Below are 27,985 nucleotides of genomic sequence, written 5' to 3'. Positions count from 1 at the left end.
TATTTCTTTGCATTGTTCACTTAGAAAGGCTTTCTTATCTCTCCTTGCTATTCTTTGGAACTCTGGATTCACATGGGTATATCTTTCCTTTTCTCCTTTGCCTTTCACTTATTAGCTATATGTATACATATATCCTTTCCCCCATGGACGTCCCTCCCACCCTGGAATAAATCTTAAATATTCTCACCACCACTACCACACACACACACAAAAAAGGTAATTATGTGAGATGAAGGATATATTAACCAATATTAATGTTTCACAATGTATACATGTATGAAATAATCATGTTGTATGATTTAAACTTCCACAATGTTATATGTTAATTATTTCTCAGTAAAGCTGGGATGGGGGAAGTATTGCTATGTTAATATATTTCTATCTTGGCAATTCCCTGGCAGTTCAGTGGCTAGGATTCTGTGCTTTCACCCCGGTCAGGGAACTAAGATCCTGCAAGCCGAATGTTGGAGCCAAATACATATACATTTTATATATATACATATATATATATATATGTATTTATATAAACACACATTGTGTTCCCTGACCACGGTGAAAGCATGGAGTCCTAGCCAGGTGTGTGTGTGTGAGTGAATGTGTGTGTATGGAGTCCTAGCCAGGTGTGTGTGTATGTGTGTGTGCATATATATATATATCTTATGTGCATGTATAGTTCTATCTTCAGATTGGAGAAGTTGGCATAACAGTACTCTATATTTTTAGTTATATCGCTCATAAGTGTTTCAATATGTGCCTTTGAATGATGAAGTCTACCTTTTTAACATAGCCGTAATACAATTATCACAACCAAAGACACTAGTTTCCTAACACCATCAAATACATGAGTATAAGTTTTTTAACCATCTCTTTGTTTGAATGAGGATCCAAATATTGGTTGATATGTCTTTTAATCTTTTATTCAGTAGCTTCTTTGTCCCCCTCCTTTCCTGCTTTGGCATGTATTTGTTTAAGAAACCAGGCAGCTTTTTCTGTAAATTACCCACAGACTAATTTAACAGATTGATCACTAAGGTGATATTTAATTGTTTTTCTATCCTCTGTATTTTTTCTGGTTTAGTATTTCAATCTAGAGCCTTCATTAAATCAATTGGCACCTGTCTTTCTTTTTGTGCTATTTGCAGCCACTAGTGAGCATCCTCTGAATTAATTAGATCATCATTTCATTAAGAGCTTAAAGGTTCTGGACCCAGTTTCTAACAGGTGGGGGCAGTCCCCACTGAAGTGACTTAGCAGCAGCAGCAGTGAATGGTTTTTATGCATTATCTTGTTTACTCTTCCCAAGAATCCATGAAGTAGGTACTGTTATCATCTCATTTGAGAGATGAGGAAAGTGAGACTGATACTAAATAAGTTAGAAAGAATACACAGCTAGTAAATGGTGGAACTTGGATTCAAAACCAGATCTAATTCGCCTTTGCTATTACTGTCCGTAATGTAATAGCTAAAGACAAGCCCTGTCTCTAAATCTCTGAATTTGGAGTGGGAGATGGAAAGAATATAAGATGTGCTTGGAGAGAAAAGGCAGCTCAGATTACTGATATACTGTTCAGTGAGTCCCACCTATCATCAGGTTTTCTGCAGAAAGCCTTCCATCCTGCAGTTTTTCAAGTAAATGTTTATTGACCAAGGTAAATTTTTATGCCCCACAAAAGCTAAGACTCAGAAAAGAAAATATAAGTTACAGAAAATATTATATCTACTGATCAAAAATAAGTATATGTTGCCATCTTGAGGTAAATTAATTTTTGACAAGGAAGCATATTGAGTCTGTGTAGGGTCTCCTTGAAAATGTTATCTCACCACAGCCTTCAGGAAATGAATGACTTCCTTTTTACTAGCCTTCTACACTAAAGTGATTCTAAGTCTCAAGTAAGATATTTGACTCCTGTTTTGGTACCCTAAATTTGGGTAGTGCAACCTTGGATGTCCATCATCTCCTAGGAAAAGTTCATAAATTGCTAGACTCCTGCTCTTACTACATCCTAATGTAAATCTTTTCCTACAAACATTTATGTGGTTTTTCCAAAAGAAGAGAAAATTAACTTGGAAATGGTGAGAAAGGAAAAAGAAAAGGCAAAATAAAAAGAACTCTAGAACATGATCTGCTTATCTTGAATTATACTAATTTCTAAGATAAAATTAATTACATGAGTAGATTCCCCAAATTGCAGAATAAATCTCATATAAATTCATGTTTTACAGGGATTACACCTTAGGAAATTCCATAATACATTGATTAATTTTATTAATATCTCAACCCTCTATTTTGCATGTCAGGAAACCCTTTGGGTTTTCCTGTTCCTCAGACTATTTGCCTAACTATATGGAACGTTGAGAGGATAACAGGGGTCAGGTTGGCAGAATCACAAATCAGAGCAAGGGGTAAAATAAGAAAAGTGCTGGAAAAATCAGGCAATTCAAATTTCTTCAGAATGGTCTTCATAAAGTAGCATCATTCTTGTGTTGGAAGTGAATTCACAACTCTCACACATCTAGTGTAAGTAGAAAAACATTCAGAACTATTTTTGTTTGGATGGTTTTATTGATAGTATCTGGGGCTTCCCTTGGGCTTCCCCAGTGGCTTAACGCTAAAGAATCTGCTGCAATGCAGGAGACACAGAAGACTCAATTCAATCCCTGGGTTGGGAAGATCCCCTGGAGGGCATGGCAACCCACTCCAGTATGCTTGTCAGGAGAATCCCATAGACTGAGGAGCCTGGTGGATTACAGTTCACAGGGCCACAAAGAGTCAGACACTACTAAAGCAACTGAGCACTCACACATGGCGCTTCCCCTGGTAAAGACTCTGTCTGCCAATTCAGGAGATGCAAGAGCCATGGGTTGGGAAAATCCCCTGGAGAAGGAAATGGCAACCCACTCCAGTATTCTTGCCTGGGAAATCCCGTGGACAGAGGAGCCTGGTGGGCTACAGTCCAGACCCGACTTAGTGACTAAACAACATTGATAGTATCTACATGTCTAGAAGCTGGGGGAAAAGAACAACTGATCCACACTTATTGACTTCAGCATAGTACTAAGTTAGTTTTTCTCTTTGTAGTAGACCTCAGTCTCAACTTACCTGAAGCTTTTGTGAATCAGATAACCTGTATCCTTATACTTTTAACTGTGTATGCTAAATAAAGGATCTGTCCTTTCAATACAGAATTCAGACAAGGACCACAAAATTTTAGTTAGGAACTAAATGTTTATTTATTTTGAAAAAGACATAAAAGACAAAAAAAGGCAAAAATAATACTGAAAACAATCATATATATCAATAACTGTGACATAAAAAATATATATACTCATATATACATATATGAAATTACATGAAGAAAATGCTTAGTAAGATGTTTGAAACCAAGAATGGACTTGAATGGATTTCTAATGAAATACAACTAAAAGTTTTGCTTGGGGTGTCTAGGCAATGTTCAGCAATATTCAAGACATTATGACAACTCTTCTATACCCCAGTTGCAAAGGTCAGCAAAACAGGCTTCAAAACATGTTGTTTTAGCAGGATAGTTTTGGGTAATGATACTGTTTCCTTATGGATAACTACTTAACTCACCCACTATGTTGAGGTCTTCTTGTCTTTAAGAGTGTGCTGACTACAGGGATAAGTGAATTCCGGTGATAGAGAATGCAATAGCATAAAAATACTGAAGCATACATTTAAAGCAAAAGAGAACCTTACGTCTGAAAATAAGCCAAGAGTAGTTTTACTCCTGATACAAATAAATACATCCTAAGACTTAGTATACCCAGTCTCTTTTGTATGCATAATAAACTCTGATATGTAAAATATCTGAGCAACTTGTGAGGTAAAACCTCTCAAAGTTTTACCATAATGTGCCTTTTTCTTTTCTTTGCTCTACTTTGCTTTTTGGCCTGTTTCTAAGGCTGCCAGTGAATACCCTCTGGAACTGCTTCATATGTCGGGTCCCCATAAACCCCTTTCCCTGTCACCCTGGTTTGATGAGATGCTCGGAGGACTCATAGGACTCAGCATATCACTGTACTCATGGCTATGATGTGTGCTCCAGCAAAAGCATTCAAAGCAGAAGAGCAAAGCAAAAGGTGTACAGGGCAAAGTCTGGGGGGAAACCAGGCACAAACTTCCAGAGTCCTCTGCCAATAGAGTCCCACAGGATGTGCTTAATTCCTCCAGCAACTGAATTGTGACATGTGTGAAAGGTTGTCTACCATAAAACCTCATTAAAGATGCAGTGCCACAAACAAACAAACAAAAACAAAAGATGCAGCGCCAGGGAATTCCCTGGCAGTTCAGTGGTCAGGACTCCATGCTTTCACTGCCAACAGCCCGGGTTCAATACCTGGCTGGAGAACTGAGATCTCACAAGCCACACAGCAGGGCCAAAACAATACAAAACAAAGAAACAAGCTGTGCCAGGGTTGTTATTGTGGGCTATTCACATAGGTACATCCTTCCTAGCATATATGCAAATTCTAGATTCCCAGGAAGAAGGCATGTGTTAGCACAAACCACACTGTACAAACACCTTAGTCACAGCAAGCAACTCTTAACTGACGAGAGTGGAGGGAACCCTCTTGGAATCTAAGTTTCCAGATGCCAGCCAAGGTCCAACTTTACAAGCAGGCCTTTGATCTGCTGTTATTCTTCTGCACACTTAGTGACAATCCCATAGGAATAATCAACATACTTTGAGATTCTAGACTCTTCTAATTCAAAAACATGCATTTTTAAAAAACATAATAAAGTCTGCTACCTAAGATATGATTAATGCACTCATGTTAATAAACTGCCATACTTATATTTGAGCTTTACTGAAAAGTGGAATAAAAATACATGGAAAACAAAAGAAAACTCAGTTTTGTCTTAATGAACTTGGAATCTTAGTATTTCAATATAAAGAGGGCTCTTTCAGTTTGGCTAGTGGCAAAGTCTATAAATACCTGTGTTATAATTGACTAGAAATGGGCTTCACACAATTACATATAATTAAATAAAAATAAACAGTTGATAATTACTTGGCATTAATAGTTTGAACATTAACTTTAGAAGTAAGAGGTAAAGGAGGCACTATAACATCATGTTTATGAAGAGAATTTTTTTCAGCTAATATTTTGGGGATATAAGAGGAAACTTCCTTTTGTTGTTCTCGCCACTTGAGTATATTCTCTGCCAGTTCTTCTGTCTCAGTCACCAATATATCCATCTTTGCTAAAGCTGTGCTCTGTAACATATGAAAGAAGGGGAAAACAGGAGAGAAACCATGTCTATCATTAATACATCATTACTGTATCATCATAATTATGACACCAAAAGTTAACAACTTATCTTTTCCAGCCTCTTAATACAAAGGCTCCTTAAATCTCCTACACATTTTTTTTCTTTGAGCTCAACTCTCCTTTGTCTTTACTGATCACCTTCATGTAGATGACAGTCTATACTGTCAAACTAACCTTCTTAAAGTTCAGTCCTACATTTCAGTTTTCTGGAAATCTCCATCTAGATGCATATTCAGTATCTCAAACTCAATTTAACTACAGTTCAACAAACCATGACTAAACATTTACTCTCTGTATAAGACATGTCAGAAAATAAAATTATTGGTTTCTTTAATCTCTTGATACTACTCATCCTCAAGTCCCCAAGGCTAGAAACTTCATTCCTTGGATGTGTCATTTGTCCAAATAGTAGCCATGTGATAGAAACTTGACCTCCAGAATCTAAAATAATCAGCACAATCCTTTGTATTCAGATGCTTTAAATCTTTCATTTGAAAAACTGTATTTATTATCCAAGTTTCTTGCCGTTGGTTCCTCTACCTAGTCCTCTAACCCACAGCTCAGCAAATTTTAATGTGTACAGAAATCACCTGAGGAACTTGTTAAACTATAGATTCAGATACTGAAGGTCTAAGGTGAAGAAGTTCTGCATTTCTAACAAAGTTCCAGGAGATACTGATGCTATGCTCATACTTGGGAGTGACAAGGCTCAGTCTACTCTACCCAGTTGTTTTCTCCATGATTAAACTACAGTTCTGATTAAGTAAATCAACCCTCTGTGCACTACTCTAAAAACAAATGAAAAAAACATCCAACAGTTCCCCAATACTCAAAGTCTAAACTTCTTAGTCTGATTTTCAAAATATTCCATGAACTAACCCTGAGCCAATCTCCCTCTCAATACCCTTAAAAAATCAACTGGAGTACCATTCTTCCCTCAAATACCTATGCTCTCTAATTTTCATGTCTTCTCTCAAACTGCTTTTGGCTTAACTACTCTTTTTCACTAATTCTTCAAGATGCAGCTTGTTTCTAACTCCTATTTAAAACTTTACTGAAGTATTCCTACTTCCTATTCTAGTCCCAATCTTCTTAAAAGTGAAAGTAATCACCCCTTTTTCTGTGCTTAATAGATAGCATCTTCTTTATCATTCTCTGCTGTACTCGGAGAAGGCAATGGCACCCCACTCCAGTACTCTTGCCTGGAAAATCCCAGGGACAGAGGAGCCTGGTGGGCTGCAGTCCATGGGGTCGCTAAGAGTCGGACACGACTGAGCAAGTTTACTTTCACTTTTCACTTTCATACTTTGGAGAAAGAAATGGCAACCCACTCCAGTGTTCTTGCCTGGAGAATCCCAGGGACGAGGGAGCCTGGTGGGCTGCCATCTATGGGGTCGCACAGAGTTGGACACGACTGAAGCGACTTAGCAGCAGCAGCAGCAACAACAGCAGCAGCTGTACTAACTGGGCAAATAATACTATAAAGTAGAAAGTATCTTATATACTTTGAGAATATATATATATTCTCAAGAATATATACCTTGAGAATCTGAGGGAAGGGATTGATCACATCTGATTAAAAAAATAATTCACTGATAATATTAGCTTTGAGAATATATATATATTCTCAAGAATATATACCTTGAGAATCTGAGGGAAGGGATTGATCACATCTGATTAAAAAAATAATTCACTGATAATATTAGCCATCAAAAAGTTAAACAGAGAGATCACACATTTGAGATTCTAGTATAAAAGAATCAATGATAGTTAAGCAAGGTGAAAGGAGATGATGAAGTACCTAAATGCTATTGGTAATACTCACCATTTTCTTTAGATCTGCATCTAAATGAGGGATATTTCTAATTGTTTCAAGATGATCTTCTAATCGCTCAATGAAAGTTACTGCCAATTCCAGCAAATGCACCATGTATCTGAAAGAAGGAGAAAAAAAAAAGTCAACTATTTTTTTTTCCACTTCAGATATTTTGTGTTTTCTTTTTTCCCTTTAATTAGAACTTTTAATATGAAATAAGAGAATTACAATCTACCCAATGAGTCATTAATAACCTTTCTGCATTCATGGAAATATCAGTGATAAAAAAGGTCCTTCTCTTTCATTTTAAACAGGATTAGCTTGTCATCCAAACAGAAAAACACAGAGAGACAACACTAATCGTGTCTACTGTTACCTAATATTAGACAAACATGAATGTTAATAATTTTCTCACATAAGTAAAAAAATTTCTCTAGGTAAAACCTCATTCCATTTCAATCCACTTCTTCTTGGTGAAGGGTGAAGACAACAAGGATAAATGTGCTTCACTGAAATAGCCTACACATGAAACTACTTTAAATCTTTGTATTTGCAAAATGCCTTCAAATTATTACTTAGTTCTTCTGATATTTATAATGTATAGTATATACATTAATGATGTTTTACTATACTGAATATATTCACAAGCATGGGATTTGTATATCTATTATTTGACTGTAAGGTAAAAGATTTGACATTTAAGAGGAAATACTGTTCCCTGGTGGTCCAGCAGTTAAGACTCTGCACTCCCCAATGCAAGGGGCCTGGGTTCCATCCCTGGTCAGGGAACTAGATCCTGCATGCCACAATTAAAGATCCTGTATGCTGTAACTAAGACCTGTCATAGCCAAATAAATAATTTTTTTTTTTTTAAAAAGGAAATACTGATCAGCTCAGGGTCAGTTAGTAAGACACTGGTTGGAGAAAGCAATCAGATCCCCAGATGCCTGCTTTTTAATTTTATTATTTATTATTAATAACCTACACTTTCAATTTGATACTTCCCATTCTCCTTTGAGAAAAAGAGAGCATGCCCCTTCTATGGAATGGGAAGCTAAGATAAAAACTTAAGTCACGGAGAAGGAAATGGCAACCCACTCCAGTACTCTTGCCTGGAGAATTCCATGGACAGAGGAGCCGGGCAGGCTACAGTCCATAGGATCACAAAGAGTCAGACACGACTGTGTAACTTTCAAGTAGACAACCTCTCTGTTAGGCAGATAGTTGGCAAGTTTCATTTGTTTTTTCCTCATATGTGTTTGGTATTGATTTTTGGGCTCCATAGACTCCAGGAGACACAGTCTGGGCTCTGTTAAGTTTAAATTGAAGGGGGAAGGAAACCCCCTCATCTCCCTGTGGCAGAATAAGGCAGACATAACATAACACTTTAGCAACTCTCCAAAGGAAATCTCCTTTGACCACAACCCTCTTATAACACTGAGGTACAAAACCAATTTTGCAAATCCTTGCATGGAAAAAAACTAAATCACATTATCACTATCACATCCTTAAGAGAGACACAACATTATTTGTATATAATGTATGTTTGTTGGAGAGAAAGAGTAAGAGATTAATATTTCATGTGAAATCTTAAATTCTGACTTTGAGGGGATATGATCTTGCAGATCTGTCAGGGTGGAACTTGACATAAACTAATGAACTCTGATGTGAACTCCTGCTGTTATAATGGGATGAAAAAACACCCGTGGTCTGATAGTTGTTATAAATTTCAAAGTGTATGTAAAAACTCTGTGAGGATTAAAATATATCTTTGCACACCTGGAAAAACAAAAAAACTTAAGTCATTTGACCAAGGCTCTGAGGCATACAGTCAGCACAGGTGAGATCAGAATTGTAATTTTCCTCCTTTTAGTTGACCCTGTGTTCATCTGTCCCTGCTTAAACTCCCCCAACAGAATTTTTATATACAGATATTAACATAATAAATTTACATCACAGAAAACTGTCTATACACAATAAAAATGATTTCATCCACCTTGCTGCTGCTGCTGCTGCTAAGTCGCTTCAGTTGTGTCCGACTCTGTGTGACCCCATAGACGACAGCCCACCAGACTCCGCCATCCCTGGGATTCTCCAGGCAAGAAGACTGCAGTGGGTTGCCATTTCCTTCTCCAATGCATGAAAGTAAGAAGTGAAAGTGAAGTCGCTCAGTCGTGTCCGACTCTTAGCGACCTCACGGACTGCAGCCTACCAGGCTCCTCCGTCCATGGGATTTTCCAGGCAAGAGTACTGGAGTGCGGTGCCACTGCCTTACTATGGGGTGCCATCTACCTTACTATGTTATAAATCTAATTTCTTTCATTAAAGTCATTATAATTTCCAAGACACTGGGCAAAAGAAATGCCTTTCTCTTCACCATTGCTATAATTCTTTAAAAGTAAAGGGTTTTCTTTCTGGTTTAATGTATCAGCATTAATAACAGATACAATCACTCATATACTATTCAATGAATTATGCTATGAAATAATTACTAGTCTAAACAAAAACTACCCTCAGGAAACATGTAACTGTTAATGTCTACTTTGTAGTCTAACCTGTGATAAACAGCTTCAATAGGCAAGTTTCCTTGGCACATGGGTTTCAACAGTCTTTGCCTGAGGGACCGCTTTTCTTTTAGCACTGCTTCCAAATGATTATTCATGCTTTGCAGACTATGACACTTCTGAGCTACACAAACCAGAATCAGAATTTATAGTTAGCAACAGGACAAGTTTTGAAATCACTATCAACATCAAAAATCAATCCCACCATTTCTCTCCTAAATATCTCCCCTTTGCTATCTTTAATACCCAATACTAGTTTCATTTTCAACTATTAATATTTTCTCTTACTTTCCTACTGACTATCCAATCTAGTGCTAAATTCTTAGTGTTTTCCAATTCTACTCCTACTTTTTATAGCCAGAGCCATATTTTTCACATAAAGTCTTTGCCTCTGATATTCTATATGAACACTAAAAAGTAAACATTTGTCTTATCAGCTACTTTTATGTCAGTATTTTCCCCAGAATTCAGTTAATGGCTATCAACTGACTCTTAAATAATTATTTTAAAAAAATCTCAAACTTACAGAAGAGTTTCAAGAAAAGTTCACTGACTGAATTCCCATATACATTTCACCTAGACTCACGAACCAACATTTGGCTACATTTTTTCTCTTTCTTTACACTCACATACATATATTTTTCATAACCAATTTGAGAGTAAGCTGCAGATGTCCTGACCTTTTACTTCTAAAACTTAAGCATGTATCTTCCCAAACAGGAACATTCTCTAATGTAACAACAAGTGTAGTTATATAAGAAAATCAAATCACTACTATTAAATTCAGATAATTTAACATTGGTATAATACTACCAATATTTAATGCAGCCTATATTTAATCACCAAATATCATAATAATAATAATAATGTCATTTATACCAAAAAAAATTTTTTTTCTAATCAAATATTCAATCCATGGCTACCCTTTGCTTTAGCTATCATGTCCCTTTAGGATCCTTTCATCTGTAAGATTCTTCAGCCTTTGTCTTTTAAGCTCTACTGACTGAGGAGCTCCTACCTCAGCCACTTTTTATGCTATTTGCAATAGCTAAGCCCACAGAAAAGCAGACTTTGTTAGCTTTGGCATAATATCTGGAAAACTTATCATAACCTTGTATCCTGGTGCTTATTTAAAGTAATCTTAAGAAAAAGTTGGCATTCTAATGATTACTCATTTAACTAAATCACTTACCCAAAAAGGAAGGATGGACAACATCTGCTGCATCTTTTTCTAGGCTTAGGAGTTCAATTTCCAGGTTTTTCTGCATTAGAGACAAAAATACCACTTAGCTTACCTGAAGTAAAAGCTTAAACTTTGATTTTTAAAAAAGGACAGTCTTTAACTCAGGAATATTTAAAGGGAGCAGGAAGATGATTTGTTATGGAAGCTTTTCATTTTGGTGTTTAAGCCCTGTTGCTGCTATTGCCACTACTCATTACTACTATGAATACTACTGTTATTAACTACTGCAAAGAAAAGCCTACACAGCTATGTGCTAGATACCATTGTACTTGCAAGAAAATTGTTGGAACCAATTAAGATGCTTTCCTTTAGTAGAGGTGGAAAGTAGAAACTCCAGCAAAATTTACCTGGTAGATTTCAGCTTGAATATCTGTTATCTGCTGTAGTCTGGAGAAGTTCACAAAACAAGAAGTTGATTTCTTAGACATATTTAACATCTCCTATTGGTAAGTGAACAGACAAAGTAAGTAGTAGTACGTCAGAAAAAGTTTCTGTGTGCACTGGAATAGCATGCCCACATTTCTAAAATATGAGGATATATCCAGCACTCCCCCTGAAAAATGAAGTACAGAGCAGAATAGTAGCAATGTGTATTTCCTGTTTTTAAAACCTCCACTATCACAAATCCTTTGCCCAAATATTTAAAAAATAAGAAAAACAAACAAAATCACTTTGTACTATTTCCTAAAGCATCATGCACACCAGATAGGCACTACTGATAGTTTACCAGAGAATTCTAAGGCTGAGTTTGCTAGAGAACCACTTCTACACAAATGACCAAGACCTAGTCTATTAGGCCTTGCTGATTAGAGGCTAAAATCAAACACTCTGGGCCACAGAATCATTCATCTGATTCATTAAATGACCTCTGTTGGCTACAAGTCATTCATACTGTCTCTTTCCATATCCTTCCTCTCTCAGATAAAGGAATAGTTTTGTCCAGGCATAATTATTCTTGTAAAAAGCCTACCCCCTTGCCCCACTTCCTTTGTATCCTTTCAGTCTGTTATATCACTTTTTTAAATTGCAGGTTATCATAGAATAAGAACATTATCTTTTTCATCTCTTGGCTTCATCCATAGTTTTTTCTATTTTCTTTTTCTTTTCTAGAATGTTGGCACAGGAAAGAACTTCAGATACCATATAGGCCAGGGGCTGGGAAGCTACCGCCTATGAATTAAATACAGCCCATTGCCTGTTTTTGTGTAGCTTAAGGGTTAAGAATGGTTTTTATGTTTCTTAATTGTTGGAGGAAAAAAATCAAAAGAAAAATATTTTGTGACACATGGAAATTAAATGAAATTCAAATTTTAGGGTCCAGAAATAAAGTTTCACTGAAACTCAACTTCGTTCATTTACTTATCTCATGTTGTTCTCATACTGAAATAGCTTAGTTTTGACCCTATGGACCTAAAAGCCTCAAATACTTATTCTACGGCCCTTCATAGCAAAAGTTGGCTGAATGATGATAATCAATTTTATAAACATTGAGTTAGACAATGGAAGATTCAAAGATGAATGAAACAAGCTCTCTGCCCTTAACAAGCTCATGATGGATGGTAAGGAAAAGGTATTCTAGACATTATAAATGCTCAGTAACTGTCAGTTAGTACTAACATATATGTGAGAAGGGGAAGATCAATCTGGAAACATAGTTTCCTACATAATCATGGGAGATCTTGATAGCTATAATAAGCAATCATAATTCAGAAAATGAGGGCAATTTAAAGTTTTCTGATGAAGTGACACAATCATATATAATACCTATTTTAGAAATGTAAATGGAGATAGTATGGAAAATAAAATTAATGGAGATGAGGGGAGGAAGGAGTGGGAAGTGTCTGCTTAATGAGTATGTGGATTCCATTGGGGATAATAAAGAAAAGTTTGAAAATAGTTTCACAACATTGTGGGGTTAAAAAACCCCAACCTACTCTAGTAATGCGCCAACAACATCAAACAGACAAAAAACTAGTGAAGCTGGACTGGAGGTTGGATATTTAGACAGGTGGCTGCCACAGCATACCCGGTGAGAAGATAAGACTGGATTAGGTCAGTAACAGTTAAAAAGGAAAGGGAGGGAGAGATATTAGTTCCTAAGAAGATGGCATTTGTAAGTCCTAGTTGATACAGGGAATGAGGAATGAAGTCAAGTCAGTAATGACTCCCAAGGATTCTGCTTCAGGTGACTGGACAGATAGTTATACCATTCACTGAGGTAGACAACACACGATATTTTACTGATGGCAAACCTGAGGACTGGGGAGGTTAAGTATTAGTTCAACTTTATACTGCCAATGTGTTAACAGGACTGAAATGCGAATACATTCAATTTGCATTTCCATTATATTGGCCTGACTCTTTCTGCTCTCTCTTAGAAGTAAATTAAAGGTAAGAAGGTAAATTAAAACATCTCCTATTTCTCACTGTAACTTCCTCCTTCTTTGGTACCTCTCCATCCTTCCATGTTTGTACACTAATCTTGGTTGCACGTTTGCAAACTAGTAAACTCTTGGGTTCAACAACAGGATAATGGAGCTTATCCAAAAACATGCAAGAGAAACCAGAGGGAAAACAAGAATTTTCAAGAAAAGGAGAGAGGAGAGAAAAAAACAGTCAAATTCCTCTAGTGAATGGAAATTCTGTTTTGAGGACTGTGACTTAGGGAACACCTTAAAAAAAAAAAGCAAGGATTGGAAAATTCGAAAGTCTTTACTATTGACAACTACCATTATATATTAGATGAACTTTACATGCCACTGGGCCATCTGTTTAGGGTATTTCTGTTTACTCTGCTGCTAGGTACAAGTTGAAATCCAGGACATTCGTGTCTAGACATTCACGTAAAAATCCTGATAACACTGTGTTATCTATATATCTGTTCATGCTTGTATCTGTGAGCATCCTTTCTTTTTTTCTCTGTCCTTTCTTCTTCATACAGAATTCTAGCTAGGGACATTAAAAGGGAGGCAGCATAACAGAGAGGCTCTAAAATGGTAGCGAGGTGCGGAAGAGAGCAGTACACAGAAAATAGACTATATGAGTATGTATGTGTAGTACTCTTCCTTTCTATTAGAAAATAGATTCTGAGGGGGTTTTTTTAGGTCCGGATTCTTATCACATGTATTGCCAGTAGAGGGAGCTCAGATCAAGGCACTGTGACTCAAAGTTTGCTGGAATATCTGGGATGTAAGGACTTCTGTGGTGGCTCAGATAGTAAAGAATCTGCCTGCAATGTGGGAGACTGGGTTTGATCCCTGAGTCAGGAAGATCCCCTGGAGAAGGGAAAGGCTACCCACTCCAGTGTTCTTGCCTGGAGATTTCCATGGACAGAGGAGCCTCGAGGGTTACAGTTGCAAAGAGTGGGACAAAGAGTGGTGTTGCAAAGAGTGGGACACGACTGAGCGATTAACACTTTCACAAAGCCACTAAGAGGATATTAACAACCTCAGATATGCAGATACCACTCTAATGGCAGAAAGTGAAGAGGAACCAAAGAGCCTCTTGATGAGGGTGAAAGAGGACACTGAGAAAGCTGGCTTAAAACTCAACACTCAAAAAACTAAGATCATGGCATCCAGTCCCATCACTTCATGGCAAATAGATGGGAGAAGGTTGGAAACAGTGACAGATTTTATTTTCTTGGGCTCCAAAATCAGTGTGGACGGTGACTGTAGCTATGAAGCTCCTTGGAAGGAAAGCTATGACAAACCTAGACAGAGTATGAAAAAGCAGAGACATCACTTTGCCAACAAAGGTCCGTACAGTCAAAGTTATGGTTTTTCCAGTAGTTGTGTATGGATGTAAGAGTTGGCTGAGCACCAAAGAATCCATGCTTTTGAATTACGGTGCTGGAGAAGACTCTTGAGAGTCCTTCGGGCTGCAAGGAGATCAAACCAGTAATCCTAAAGGAAGTCAATCCTAAATATTCATTGCAAGGACTGATGCTGAGCTGAAGGTCCAATACTTTGGCCACCTGATGCAAAGAGCCGACTCACTGGAAAAGACCCTGATGCTGGGAAAGGCTGAAGGCAGAAGAAGAAGAGGATGGCAGAGGATGAGATGGTTAGATAGCATCACCAATTCAATGAACATGAATTTGAGCAAACTCTGGGAGATGGTGAAGAACAGGGAAGACTGGCAGGCTGCAGTCCCTGGGGTCACAGAGTAAGAACAACAACAACAACAACAGGGCATAAGCCAAAGCAGTATCCCGTATTATCCTATAGACAATTAACCCTACCTTTCTGTCACTAAACCATTCTCCAATGGACAGATCAAAATAGAACAAAGCTTCAATAAGCTATATTTTCTAGAAGCGTTGTATCATATCACATCACACAGTTTTAAGCATCACTCTTAATTTTTAACGCACGTTGGATGATGTGTACTGACTGTTTAAAGGGATTGTATAATACATCATTCTGAAAGAATGATAAATCCTTATAATAAAAATAGGTTTTCATATGTACAGTTTGCTTAAAGTAGAATCATGCTACAAATCTGAGAAGTTTCCTCACTGGATCTAGCTGTGTAGTAAGATTATAAGATGGTTTTAAGGAGCTATGGATTGGTAGATCTTACCTGTTGGCAAAACAAGTATGTCTAATTAGCCTTACTTGAAGGACACAAGGAAGATCCTTCCCAAAGCAATCAGCAGCCTAACTCACCAGAGACTTATTCCCTTGGTTTATCTTCTACCAATACATTCTAGACTGACAAATCCAAAATGTCTTATAGTATGAATTTATCAAATTACTTTGTTACAGAACTGGACTATACAAGTTGTCTGACTCTGTAACCCCAAGGACTGCAGCATGACAGGCTTCCCTGTCCTTCACTATCTCCCAGAGCCCTAGACAAGTTGGGAGGAAGAAAACACAGGAGAGAAGTGAGGAAGATGAGAATTGGGGAGTGCTGTGGTTATGTTTTGCCATTCATATCCAGGCCTTTCGGGTCTTTCTCGCCAATAACCCCCTCCCCACCCCCCAGCCCCCCGACTCCCTAGCCTGTAAAGATGCGTGCTTCCCTTGGCGCCCTCCCGGGCCCAGCGCTTCGTAAGGCTTCAATATTTTACACAGTGAGCATCGTTTGGGAACGTCCGTTTTAACTATCTACCCATTATTTCCCAACCCCGCCATCCATACAATCTAGAGGCGGCTATCACTGGATTGAAAAAAGGCGGGGAAACATTAGTTTTTATTATCGCCCACGAACTGACCTGAGATATCTCGCCTGCCAGACACCATCTACTCAGAGCCCCATTTTTGCATAACCCACCGCGGCCTAGTCACTTCTGCCAGCAAGCAGCCCTATCGGCCTCCAGCCAGCACCCTCACACCCACTCCGGCAGCCAGCACCACCACCTCACAGCCAGCTTCTGTCGCCACCGGGTACACCTCCTTAATGACGCCATCGTCGCCACGCACCTCAGTGACCAACTCCGATGTAATGAAATGGCCCAGCAGTAGCCCAGCAGCGTTTGGCGCGGTAGCCGGGTCCCAGGGGTTCGCCGCGGCCATGGCTGTGAGCCACCTTCCCGGGTGGCGCGCAGAGTGAGTGGAACGCACCGCGCGCCTCGATGACGTCACAGGGCGTTTCCGCCCGTGCGGAAGCCTGGGCAGCGCATCCCAGTGAGCGCGGATCCCGGGTCTTCCCCTGCCGAACCTGCCGTGAGCTGAGCTGTACGAGGCGAGTTCGGGGATCCCTGATCTTCCCTCAACTCCTAGCAGCGTCTCGCTTCGGATCAGCTGCAAAATCGGCAGGGCCTGGTGTTCTTCTCTTTCTTTCTTGTCACTCTTGAGCTGGCCTCCAAGATCCCAGGATCGGCAGGAGGTGACAGCTGGGGATTGAGACGCAGCCGGGAGGCCGACGGGGTGGCTGGGTGCCGGCTAGAACCGAGTGGTGACAGCTGCGCTTCCTTCCCGCAGGGACCTGAGCCTTGGAGTTAGGATGGGAAACAGTGCCCTCCGCGCTCATGTGGAAACCGCGCAGAAAACTGGTGTCTTTCAACTTAAGGACCGTGGGCTGACCGAGGTGAGAACTGGGAGGGATCCAACCAAGGAGTGTAAAGGGAGAGGGACGGCGGGCGGTGAAGTTAATAGATAAGAGATTCTCTGCTCCGAGAACCCCTTTCTTCAGTTCCCCTCAGAGTTGCAGAAGCTGACAAGCAATCTCAGGACCATCGACTTGTCCAACAACAAGATTGAGAATCTACCGCCTATGATCATAGGGAAGTTCACTCTGCTGAAGAGCCTCTCCTTGAACAATAACAAATTAAGTATGGCTTTTGCTCCTGGGAATTTTGCTAGTAATTGGCTTTAAGAAGGGTGGGTTTTCTCTTGGAATAGAGTTTGGAGTATAATTATAATGTTATTAAACTGGAATTCAAGTAAATGTATCAGAATCTAACAACAACAAAAAAAGGTGGGGTTTTTTGTTTGTTTGTTTTTTGGGTTTTTCTTACAAGCTTCAGGGAACTACAGACGCTGGAGAATGGCAGAATCCTCCAGGCTTTCTGTCTCTTAGAATTACATCTATAAGCCTCCTCTGGTGGGTTAATGATTGATAGGAAGTTAATTTGGACTTGAAAGGGACTATCTTTGGAGTGTACTGTAAACAGTTAATTTTGCTGCTAATTTGGAAGGGCAGATGGTATGGGAAGGAGAGGGCCTTCCAATCCCACGAAACTGCTGTGGGATTGTGCAGTGGCTTCTTCACAAAAGGAGCCCATTATACACATAATGTTTTCCTGCATTTTGATGGCACCCTCACCTTTTGAAGACTATGTTGGTAAAGATGCAATACTTAAAAATGGGGCAACATGGGAAAAGCCTATGTATATTTAACATGAGGCGTAACAGACTACTTTTTTTTTAACTTCATCAAAGGTGTTTTTCAGCTGTATCAGATTCAGGTTTTTACATTTTTCTTTGCTAGCTGCTCTTCCCGATGAGTTATGCAATCTGAAGAAACTGGAGACACTAAGCCTAAACAACAATCAGTTGAGAGAGCTGCCATCTACTTTTGGGCAACTATCTGCCCTTAAGACCCTGAGCCTCTCTGGGAACCAGCTGAGAGCTCTGCCACCGCAGCTGTGTAGCCTACGGCACCTGGATGTAGTGGATCTCTCCAAGAACCAGATTCGGAGCATACCGGATACAGTCGGGGAGCTGCAGGTCATTGAACTCAACCTCAACCAGAACCAGGTCTAGAGCTTAACAATTTTTTTTCTACAGTGTGTTATGTTGATTTGTGGTCTCCTGAATAATCAATTGTTCTCTACACTATATTCATGGAGAGGGGTATCAGAGGTTAGAAGAGAGATATATTCTATGGACTGGACTAATTTCAAAGCCCAACATACCATGAAGTTAGTTGAGACACTGGATGTGTTTGTTGTGTAGGTGTTCTTTGGAGGGTGAGATAGATAATGGGAGGTAATATCCAAAATGAAACCTGTCTCAGGAACCTTGAGTTCTTCAGGTAGTCCTCAAATACCTCTGATTATCTAGCAACTATGTCAGGGAACTATCTAGGAACTATGTCAGGAAGATAGAGTGGAAAAGAGGCTTAAACTCGTAAGTTCTCAGAGTTGGACATCAGGGGTCATTCACTTGTCTTTTCTTTGGCATGTCAAGTGTATCGTGCTTTTGCTGAAAAACCATCAGTGATAGATTTCTGTAGATCGCTCATTTCTTTGTTGGATAGCTTTAATTGTAGTATTTGAAAGTTGTTTAACTTCAGAAGCTCTTTGGTTAACATGTAGGTGACTGGAGAAACAATATCTCATCTAGAAATAAAGCACAAATGATGAAATATTAATCACAGTGAGACCAGGTCGTCTTTAGTTTTCTAGTCTGTGCTTCTAAATCTGCATAGTCGATTACAATAGCCAGTAGCTACATGGCCATTAAAATTCATTTAAACTTGAAAAAAATTCATTTCTTCAGCTTCACTAGCCATATTTCAATAGCTCAGTAACCATATGTGGCTAATGGCTACCATATTGGACAGCATAGAGATGTAGGACATTCCAAAGATTGCAGTTAAGTTTTATTCATCAAAACTATTCTAGATTGTATTGACCTTACTTTAGGATGAAATTCAGTCTTTGAGGCTGAATTTCTTATCTTTTCCTTAAAGTAGTTATTTTATGTTCTTGAGCTTTTGGGGAAAACATTCTGAATATTTGGGGAAAAAATTGGCTAAGCAAGTTGAACACCTGCTCTACATTCCTATTCTCCATTAAATCAATGGTTCTCAGGTTTTAGTGTGCATTAGAATAACCTGGACAGCTGGTTAAGAGATCATGGGGCCCCCATACTCATTGTTTCTGATTTTGTAGGTCTGGGCTAGGGCCTGAGAACTTGAGTTTTAACTAGGTCCCAGTGAAGGTCTGAGATGATTACTAGGCTGAGTAAATATAACTAGGTGACTTGGCACATTTAAAGGGCTGAAGAGGTGAATAAGTCAAAGGTAACTGCTTTGTATTGCACTCAAGAGCTAAAAGAAGAGTGGTGCTCTTGGGAATGGGCACGATGGTGAAGCATCCAAAGTATTGAAAATCAGAGACACTGGAGAGGAAATAGAGGTGAGCAGAAATGAATGCAGATACATAGTTTAACAGAAGGGATAGCTTTAAGAATGAACAGGCTTTCCTAGGAGAAAGTTTAGAAAAATCAAATATTAAGTACTAGGGACTGCTGCTTGAAAAATGCCCATAGAAACAAGAAGGGAAGCCAAAAATCAGGAGTAATTCAAAAAATAGGAGGAAAAAAACAAACCACAACACTTAGTATGTATAAAAGGGAGTTTCAAGGAAAGGATTGACAGCACAGTCAAATGCAACAGGGAATGAGGTCAATGAATCCTTGACTTTGGCAGAAAAGTGGTTGGCATTTATGTACACATAAAAGATTGGCAGTAAATTTACCAAAATGTTTACAGTGATGGGTTACGGGTAGCTGTTTTCTTTAAACTCGTGATTCTCGAATTTTCTATAATTAACAGTGCTTTTATTATCAGAGTTTTGTTTCCAAAAAGCCACTTGTGTGTTGTGTTAGTCACTCAGTCATGTCCAGCTCTTTGTGACCCCATGGACTGGGGCCCACCAGGCTTCTCTGTCTATGGGATTTTCCAGGCAAGAATACAGGAGTGGGTTGCCATTTCCTTCTCCAAAAAAAGCCACTGGTGACCTTCAAAAGTTTTTCCCCCCAAAAAAACTGGAGGAGTAGTAACAGAAGCTTGGTAACACAAGAGGCTTCTGGAATGAGTGGGTAGTGAGAAAATGGGGGTGGTAAAAGAAAGAACTAGGACAAATAGTCAAGTAAAGATTTTTGTTTTAATTTAGTAAAAAATAATCACTATAGTGCTTGTACTTTTTCTTATTATCCTTTTTAAAAAACTGTTGTTCAATAGATATCTCAGATCTCAGTGAAGATATCTTCTTGTCCTCGTCTTAAAGTTCTTCGTCTGGAGGAGAACTGTCTTGAGCTCAGTATGCTTCCACAGAGCATCCTCAGTGATTCGCAGATCTGCCTGCTTGCTGTGGAAGGCAACCTTTTTGAAATTAAGAAACTTCGAGAACTGGAAGGCTATGATAAGGTATGTATTATTGTACTTCTGCATTTCTAGTTCCTGTTCCAGAGAAGAGAAAGGTGAAGTAACCCACATGAATGTTTACAGATACAGGATGTATGTACAGTATAATCCTGTTTATGTCAATAGGATTTGTTCCCAATATGGAGGTGGGTTCTGAGAATCAGCCAAATGGTATTGTGCCAAGATGATATTTTTCTTTTCTCTAAATAGCTTATTGTAAAGCATCTTTATCTTTTGATAGGTTTCCTACTAGGATATGGAGGAAAAAACTCCACAAAACCATGTGCTTTAAATCTCCATCTAGAATAAGTAGATTTTGTAGGAAATGAAGAACCATAAAAACCTAAAGGAAAAAGAATCATCAAGTCCTAAATAACCATTAAAAAAAAAATCCTAAATAACCAATAAGTTAATTACCTTCTCAGGCATAGTAACACCTAATTCTTTCATGATTTTTAGTACATGGAGAGGTTCACAGCCACCAAGAAGAAATTTGCATGATGTCCTCCAGGAGCATGGGAACTATAGAGTACACTGACTTGGAACCTGTTGCAATCTGGCTGACTGAAAGGCTCCTGTTGTTGTCAAGGGTGTCTGCTGTAAGAAGATGATACTCCAGGAGGTCACATTTCATGCAGTGATCGTTTTCCTTTCCAAGACTCATCTTAAATAAGCTAAAAGGAATCAAGAGACAGGAAGCGTCCTCCATTCTGAGTCATGGATAGGGCAAAGGACAATGTTGATTTTCAAAACCATCACTACTTTGGCTTTAAGAAACCCAGTAGCTAGTTGCTATGTATACAGGGAGGGGATGCTGCCTGGTACCAGAATAGCTCCACACAACAGCTTGAAATTTCATGTGTTTCAATGTGTGAGCTTTCATAAAATCAGTTGCCATTCCACCTCTGTGTTAACACTTCATGTTTTTATGAAATTCAGGTAATTTGTGAGAGGCCACTATGGTTAATCTGAGGATTTATGATTTTATTCCAGTCCCTCCAAGTATTTATTCTTAGAATTTAGGATGTATGTAAATATATGACTCTTTTGAATAACAGTGTACTTTGCCAGAGAAACAACACAACACTAAGAGGTGTTCTGCAAGGCTGCAGTAGCAATTTTTTTTTTTAACTATTGCAGGTGCCTTATTGAGAAGAGCTAAAACTGTATATGCAAAATTTGTAAGATACAAGGGTTTTAATAATCAAGTTTTTCCTGAAGTTTTATTAGAAATAATGTCTTATTTCTGGTAATCTTTTTGTATTTATAACTATTAATAATCAAATTACCTATCAAAAAACTACTGCTACATTTTACAACTTATGTTTATCAACTTTATTCTCTGAATAAGAGAATATACTAAATAAAGATTTTTTTAATAACTATGGCTGGAAGAAAGGTTAATCCTTTAAAGGGAGAAGACAGGGGAACTTTAACCTGTAAATGGCCTTTTGAAAATAACTAATTAATGGGACTTTCCTGGGAGTCCAATGGTTAAAGACTCTGCTTCCACTGCAGGAAGCATGGGTTCGATACTGGTCAGGGAACTAGGAACCCACATGCCACACAGTGCAGCCAAAAAGTAAAAGCAAAAAAGTAAACTGATTAGGGGGGAATATTTCATCTTCTTGTTCAGGTTGCAAGAGTACTGAAATGCTTTCAGGTGACTGATAAATATTTTTGTGGTACTGGAACCATGCTTATTAAGAGAAACTAAAGGTATAAAAGTAAATAATTTCAGACTGCTACTGACATGAACATTTAGAAAGCTTCCACTGTTTTCGGAAGTTTTGTCCCAGCCAAGGGGCTGTTATTTCCATGTATTGGTAGTTCTCATTTTACAAACCTAGTTTAACCATTAAGTCAAGAGATCACAAGAATCTAGTGTTTATATGGGAAAGTCTCTGTGACCTTAAATCTGGTCTAGGGGTTCTGTTTTTCCCATGTCATTCTCTGTTTCTAAACTAGGGGAGGGATGGGGGTGCCAGTTTATCAACATTAATTTTTGTTTTTTATAAACTTTCATGCTTAATCTTACTGATCTACTTAACATTTCTCTAAATATTTTATCAGTACTTATCTAATAAATCAGAACTTATAAATTAAACAACTTAAATGTCTCCAGACATTTAATTATTAATGGGGTCCCCTTATGACTGCTTTCACAACCTGGACCCAGCCAGATAGTCTCTCTCCGCCCTCATTTGCCTGCCCAGTCTTACCAGGTTATTCTCATTAAACCCACAGTGCAGTGTCTCTCTCCTTTGTCTTTACTTGTTTGCTCAGTCAGGAATGCCCTCTCTTATTAACATGTTCCTTCTCTATGTCTAAGCCCCCTCCTTAGAAGTCTAAGCTTGAATTAACTGCTCCATCTGTTATGGTAGCACTTCTCAGATTCTATACTCATCTGTCTCTTGCTAGATTGGGCTACTTCAGGGCAAGGACTAAATGTAGTCTGCCTAAAGATATAGTACACAAGTATTTAGACTTAAATATAAGTTAATAAAGTAGGCTGACTTATGGTCTGGAGGCTGGGATTCTAGTGGCCACCAGTTCTAAGTCACTCAAGTTCTTTTAGAACTCAGTTAGAAGTCAGTGTAGTATACTGAGTAAGAACATGAGCCTGAGAGTCAGAAAGATTCTGCTTTGAATCCAAAGTCCATCATTTACATGCTTTATGAATTTGAGCAATTTACTCTTATTTGTAATATGGGAAATACCTCCTACCTCTCAGGTGTGTTATAAGGTCTTGGTGAAAAGATACATAAAAGCATTTAGCATAGTGTCTATTGACAGAGTAAGCACTTAATGAATGCTTTTTATTTCAAGTGTAAAACAGAAACAGAAAGCTTGGAGCAAACTACGTTAGAATGAAAAACAAATGAGTAGAGAATAAGGAACTTGATTATCAGTCTGAGAACTATAAATATGATTAGAAATGTAATTGAAATAACTTAGAATTTTACCGTCCCTGGTATTCTCCAGGCAAGAACACTGGAGTGGATTGCCATTTCCTTCTCCAATGCATGAAAGTGAAAAGTGAAAGTGAAGTCGCTCAGTTGTGTCCGACTCTGTGTGACCCCATGCTAAAGAACAGCATTTAATGAAACTAATTCTGAGTGCAATTGAGTATCAGATGTCTGGGAAGCAGAAGTTAAAATTTTGGGGAGATTCATAATCCATACATGACATGAAAAGATCTAGAGTTGAAATGTGGTAACGAAGAATGAATTAAAAGTGTGAAGAAAGAAAAAAAACAGGCACAACTATAGGGGATAAAGATCACTGTCATTAGAAGACTAGAAACCTGAAGAGGGAGCTAACCATTAAACAAAAAATTAAGTTCACTGGAGGATACTGTTTAACTCCTTCATTATGGGTCAGTTTTATGCTCAAGGTCACAAAACTAGTAAAAACCAAAACTCGAGCCCAGATGGTCAGACTCCAGAGTTTGTGCTAACCATCTCAGTTACTGCCTTTCAAAAGTAATAGAAACAAGTTTCCAGACAATATTACAGGAGAAAACTTTAGGTCAACAGCTTCTATTCCTAGTGTATTATGAGCCTAATTTCTAGGTTCTCATTCCTTTCTTCTCAGTAGCAGAATCTTTGGAAAAGTATGTCATCTTGGATCCACGGATGGGCTTTCAAGACCCATTTATTCCTGATTCACATGTGTATGCTTGTGTGTCTATTTCTCTGGAGAGACAGGCTGTGTTATCTTTCATCAAATTTACAAAGAGGTCCTTGACCTAAAAAGAGCTCCACTCTAGATAGAACAGCAGCTATCAGCAGTCTAATGAAATAAGCTCTTATATTTGTTGGGCACTGCTCTAAGTGCTTTACATGCATTACACACTGAGTCTTCCCAGCAATGCTATGAGGTAGAAATCATTAATCCCTCCTTACACACAAGGAGACGGAGGCACAGAAATGGCTTTACAGTCACTCAGCCAGCAAGTGGCAGAGCTACAGCATAAATCCAGACAATCTGGAGCCTTAGCTTACACTTCTAACCAATTATATACTGTTGGAACAGCATATTGGTATCTTTAGAACAATTTCCTTTGGCCATAATAGCATTAAAAAAAATTTTTAATGCTTTTAGGAAGGGCATTTATGTAAAGAACAGCCTACAGTGTTTTATACCTTACTTTACACATTTACTACCACTTGCCAAACTATTCCTTTCAGCATGTGGCATTTCTGAAGGCCTAATTAACATCTTGCTTTAAATATTTTCCTTTCAGCCTTTGAAAGTTTCCCATGTTAACTATCTCCTCCAAGAAGTAGGCTGTGGTATTCACCCACAAACACTTTTAGTCGCTTGTATATTTAAGATCAAATGAATAAAAGACTAGTAATGATTAAAATGAATCTCATGACAAATCACAGATGCGAAAGTCCTATATTTCCAGTAAGCATGGGAAGGGTGCTAAAGTCAGCTCTTTGTTGCAGTGCCATTTGATTTATGGACCTTTCCTTTATTCAGTTTGTGAAATTAAAGCTGACAAAATTACTGCTTCCCATCCCCCCAAAGCAGTCGCAGAAGCATATTACCTATTTGAAAAAACAATTCCATTAGTTACAAAATTTAACTGTAAGGATCAAACAGTAGTAGTTATTTGTCAAACCAATCGACATTAATAGTCTTGAAGTGTGCAGAAGCTAGTTTTTAAATAAAGGTGACAAACACCGGTAAGATTCTTATAACACTTATAAACAAATGTGATTCTGGAAGTTGAGTACAAAAGAATGATAGTGCAATCATCGATAAGTAAACCAAAGGCATAATCTTCCAAACCATTTAGTTAAACAATAAATTCTAGTTTAAAAAAAGTTTACAACTACATAAAACTCAAAGCACTCTAACTATTTTTCTACCTGAGATCAAAATAAGTTTTTTTTCCTATCTAAACATAATTTGTGGCATTGAGGTAAATCTGAATTCACGTGATACACTTTGTCAAACTTTTCAAAAAAATTTTAAGCCCTGCTGTAGAGAGAAATTCTCATGTTATACATTCATATTTACATATTTTTTCCTCAAAGACTAATGACAAATTTATGAGGTTAATAGGCCTGTAATGGGACTGTGATACTATTAATAATATGAAAATAAAGCTACTCATTTATACCATGTGTTCCTATATGTGCAATATGAAATGGATCATAGAATCTATGTACAAAGGTGAATCACCAAGAGTTCAGAAATTAAGCTTATTTTAAAAAAGCTCAGTCTGCTCTTTTTTGGAGCAGAGGTTGCAAAGTTGCGATGCATAACAAAAACATTGTGTACCCAGGCTCCAAAACCAAGCACTGGCCTAAACTGGCAATAACTGCAACTTAAAATAAAAATTAAACCCTACTAGATATTCACTGTGGTTACACCACTTTTGGCTTTAGGGTCTGTAGGTTTTACTGAGGTAACAACCTCTTATCTCTTGCCTCCCCTCCTGTGCTTGCCCCCACTGCCTCCAGCTTCCTTTCACGTGGCTGTCTTTGGCAATGCTTCCATATTTTGAAAGCAGAAGAACCTGCTAAAGTAAATGGAGAGGATGAAAAATAAAACTATAAAAAATGTATGAAAATCAACCTAATTGTATGGACTGAGAAAGAAAATGCTAGAAGGAAGACTAAGAATACCCTCAAGGGAAAACGAGAAAAATTAAAAAAAAAAATTGGGGGACTGTTACTCCTAGATCTTCTTCCACATCTCCTGATTAGAAGAGTGTGGAACCAAGATTTCAAACTCTGGAAAGGTGATGACTTTGAAGGAGGAGCTAGGAAAGTAAATAAATGATAAAGAAGTACAGCAGTAGCTTTAGCTGTCAATGAGTTTCTTTGCTCTGGCATTGGCATTGTCAATACGATCTTTGTTGGTGTCAGCCTGGAAAAAAAGAAAAAGATACCAGCATTACTTGACAAGGTTAAGATGTCCTAATAGGCATTAAATTTCATACACTGAGAGTAACTGACATACTGAGAAAATTCAGGAAGTAGTCAAAGTCACATTACAAAACTCATTTTGGGCAAGAAGTGACAGAATATCAAATGCATTTGAAAAAACGTGGGTGTATAAACATGACAAAGATATAACAGAAGAACGTGTTAATATTTCGTGAGTCCTGTAACATCTTTTTTCACAGTTTAACGTGTCTGGAGCTAGGATGCATCTTACAGTCAATTGCATTTAGATGCAATGAAAATATAAGAATGCTCTTCTCTGCTATAGGTCTGGATCCTGTGGCAGTCCCCTGAGCTGAACCATAGAAATCTCACCTGGAGTTACCCTAGATCTAAACCAGAGACTGAAATAATTTACCCCAAGATCTCTGGAACAGATGTCCTGCCATCCACATTAATCTGTAAATGAAAATGATGGGTAATATGTAGCCTACACCCACATAACAGCATGGAAAATATCTGATGAACCACTCTTTGCCCAAGTGAAATCCATCATAAATTATTCAACAGAGAAACCCCAATCTTTATACTGAGATTTTAATGAAGTAACAAGAACGGCTTTTAGTTGTGACACTACCAAACACTGAACATGGTTTAATTTCAGCATCTTTCAGATCATATGAAGTGAAAAATAGCAACCACACTTGTTTTGCTACTCACAGGTCTCTCTCTTGTTTTTATGTGTCCACCCTACAAGAACCATTCCGCAGAACTGATTGTTACCTACTGACTCATGAGATGAGGATTCAGGAGTTTACTAATTTGTTATTAGCTAACAATAAAATTCCAAAAGCTAACCTGCTCATTCAGGGGAAAGACAGCAAACAAAAAACCCTGACAGCGCACAGGAAGGTTAGAAGAGATTTTGAGTTTCATGGGTGAAATTTTGTTATTATTTTTAAACCAGTTGATCCCAAGGTCTTGGTTTCAAAATGAACCAATAATAAAGTTATTTTAGCTGCTGTATATCAACAGAACTACTTAGCTCAGGCAAAATAAAAATTTTAACAGAAAATAAAATGAACCAAATAAGTAAGAGATAGGAGGACCTAACTGTTATTTTTCAACATGTTAGAAACTCATCAAAACTGTAAGGCCCGTGAGGACAGAATCTTATCCTTGTTGTTCTCCCTGAGAGTACACAGCACAGATGTCTATTACTGAACACTGTGCTGGATGTCATTCGGCACAAAGGCAGTGTACATTCTGCCATTTTCCTGTGGCAGTAAGAAGCTCTTACCTTTTCTGTGATCCGTTCTATTTGTCGGTTTTGAGCTTCAATCTCATTGCCCATGTCCAGAGCCATGTTTTTTAGGTTTCCTAGGATACTGCCCACTTGAGTCAGGTTGTCTTCCATTTCATCTTCCCTGGCATCATTTGTTATACTATTACAAAAAGACACTTAATTCAGTACTTTTGGGTGAATTATACACGGACTGAGTCTGGATTTAGTTTTTGTAAAAATAAGCAAATTGACATCAGCTGTTAGACCCAAACA

At 38.2% G+C, this 27,985-nt stretch overlaps 3 protein-coding genes across 10 annotated transcripts in view; 1 reads left to right on the top strand and 2 right to left on the bottom strand.

Annotated features, from left to right (window-relative positions):
- Positions 1–3,206: 3,206 nt before the first annotated feature.
- HAUS2 (HAUS augmin like complex subunit 2) lies at positions 3,207–16,440 on the bottom strand. 3 transcript variants are annotated; one of them, XM_061430899.1, is made up of 6 exons: positions 16,348–16,440; positions 11,266–11,358; positions 10,868–10,937; positions 9,667–9,799; positions 7,121–7,229; positions 3,207–5,240 (listed from the first exon to the last, which is right to left on the bottom strand). In XM_061430899.1, exons 1-6 carry the CDS (start codon positions 16,438–16,440, stop codon positions 5,031–5,033), a joined length of 708 nt encoding a protein of 235 aa, XP_061286883.1. In that variant the 3' UTR covers positions 3,207–5,030. The 3 variants fall into 3 exon arrangements, with proteins under 3 accessions (XP_061286883.1, XP_061286885.1, XP_061286884.1); XM_061430901.1 differs by having other exon boundaries at positions 11,266–11,305; positions 16,348–16,431; XM_061430900.1 differs by lacking the exon at positions 16,348–16,440 and adding an exon at positions 16,140–16,288.
- A 59-nt stretch (positions 16,441–16,499) lies between these two features.
- On the top strand, positions 16,500–23,778 carry LRRC57 (leucine rich repeat containing 57). The gene is made up of 6 exons (XM_061430898.1): positions 16,500–16,609; positions 16,849–16,954; positions 17,060–17,198; positions 17,858–18,126; positions 20,339–20,524; positions 20,981–23,778. Exons 1-6 carry the CDS (start codon positions 16,500–16,502, stop codon positions 21,020–21,022), a joined length of 852 nt encoding a protein of 283 aa, XP_061286882.1. The 3' UTR covers positions 21,023–23,778.
- A 1,131-nt stretch (positions 23,779–24,909) lies between these two features.
- Positions 24,910–27,985, bottom strand: part of SNAP23 (synaptosome associated protein 23) — a 40,754-nt gene continuing 37,678 nt past the window's right edge. For all 6 annotated transcript variants that reach the window (XM_061430903.1, XM_061430902.1, XM_061430905.1 and 3 more), the window contains 2 exons: positions 27,728–27,872; positions 24,910–26,410 (listed from right to left, as the gene is read on the bottom strand). In XM_061430903.1, the coding sequence (XP_061286887.1) occupies positions 26,345–26,410; positions 27,728–27,872 (211 nt within the window). In that variant the 3' untranslated portion in view covers positions 24,910–26,344. The remainder of the gene's footprint in view (positions 26,411–27,727; positions 27,873–27,985) is intronic.

The sequence above is a fragment of the Bos javanicus genome, chromosome 10, assembly GCF_032452875.1.
Source record: "Bos javanicus breed banteng chromosome 10, ARS-OSU_banteng_1.0, whole genome shotgun sequence".
NCBI lineage: Eukaryota > Metazoa > Chordata > Mammalia > Artiodactyla > Bovidae > Bos > Bos javanicus.
This window is presented reverse-complemented; position numbering and strand designations above follow the sequence as displayed.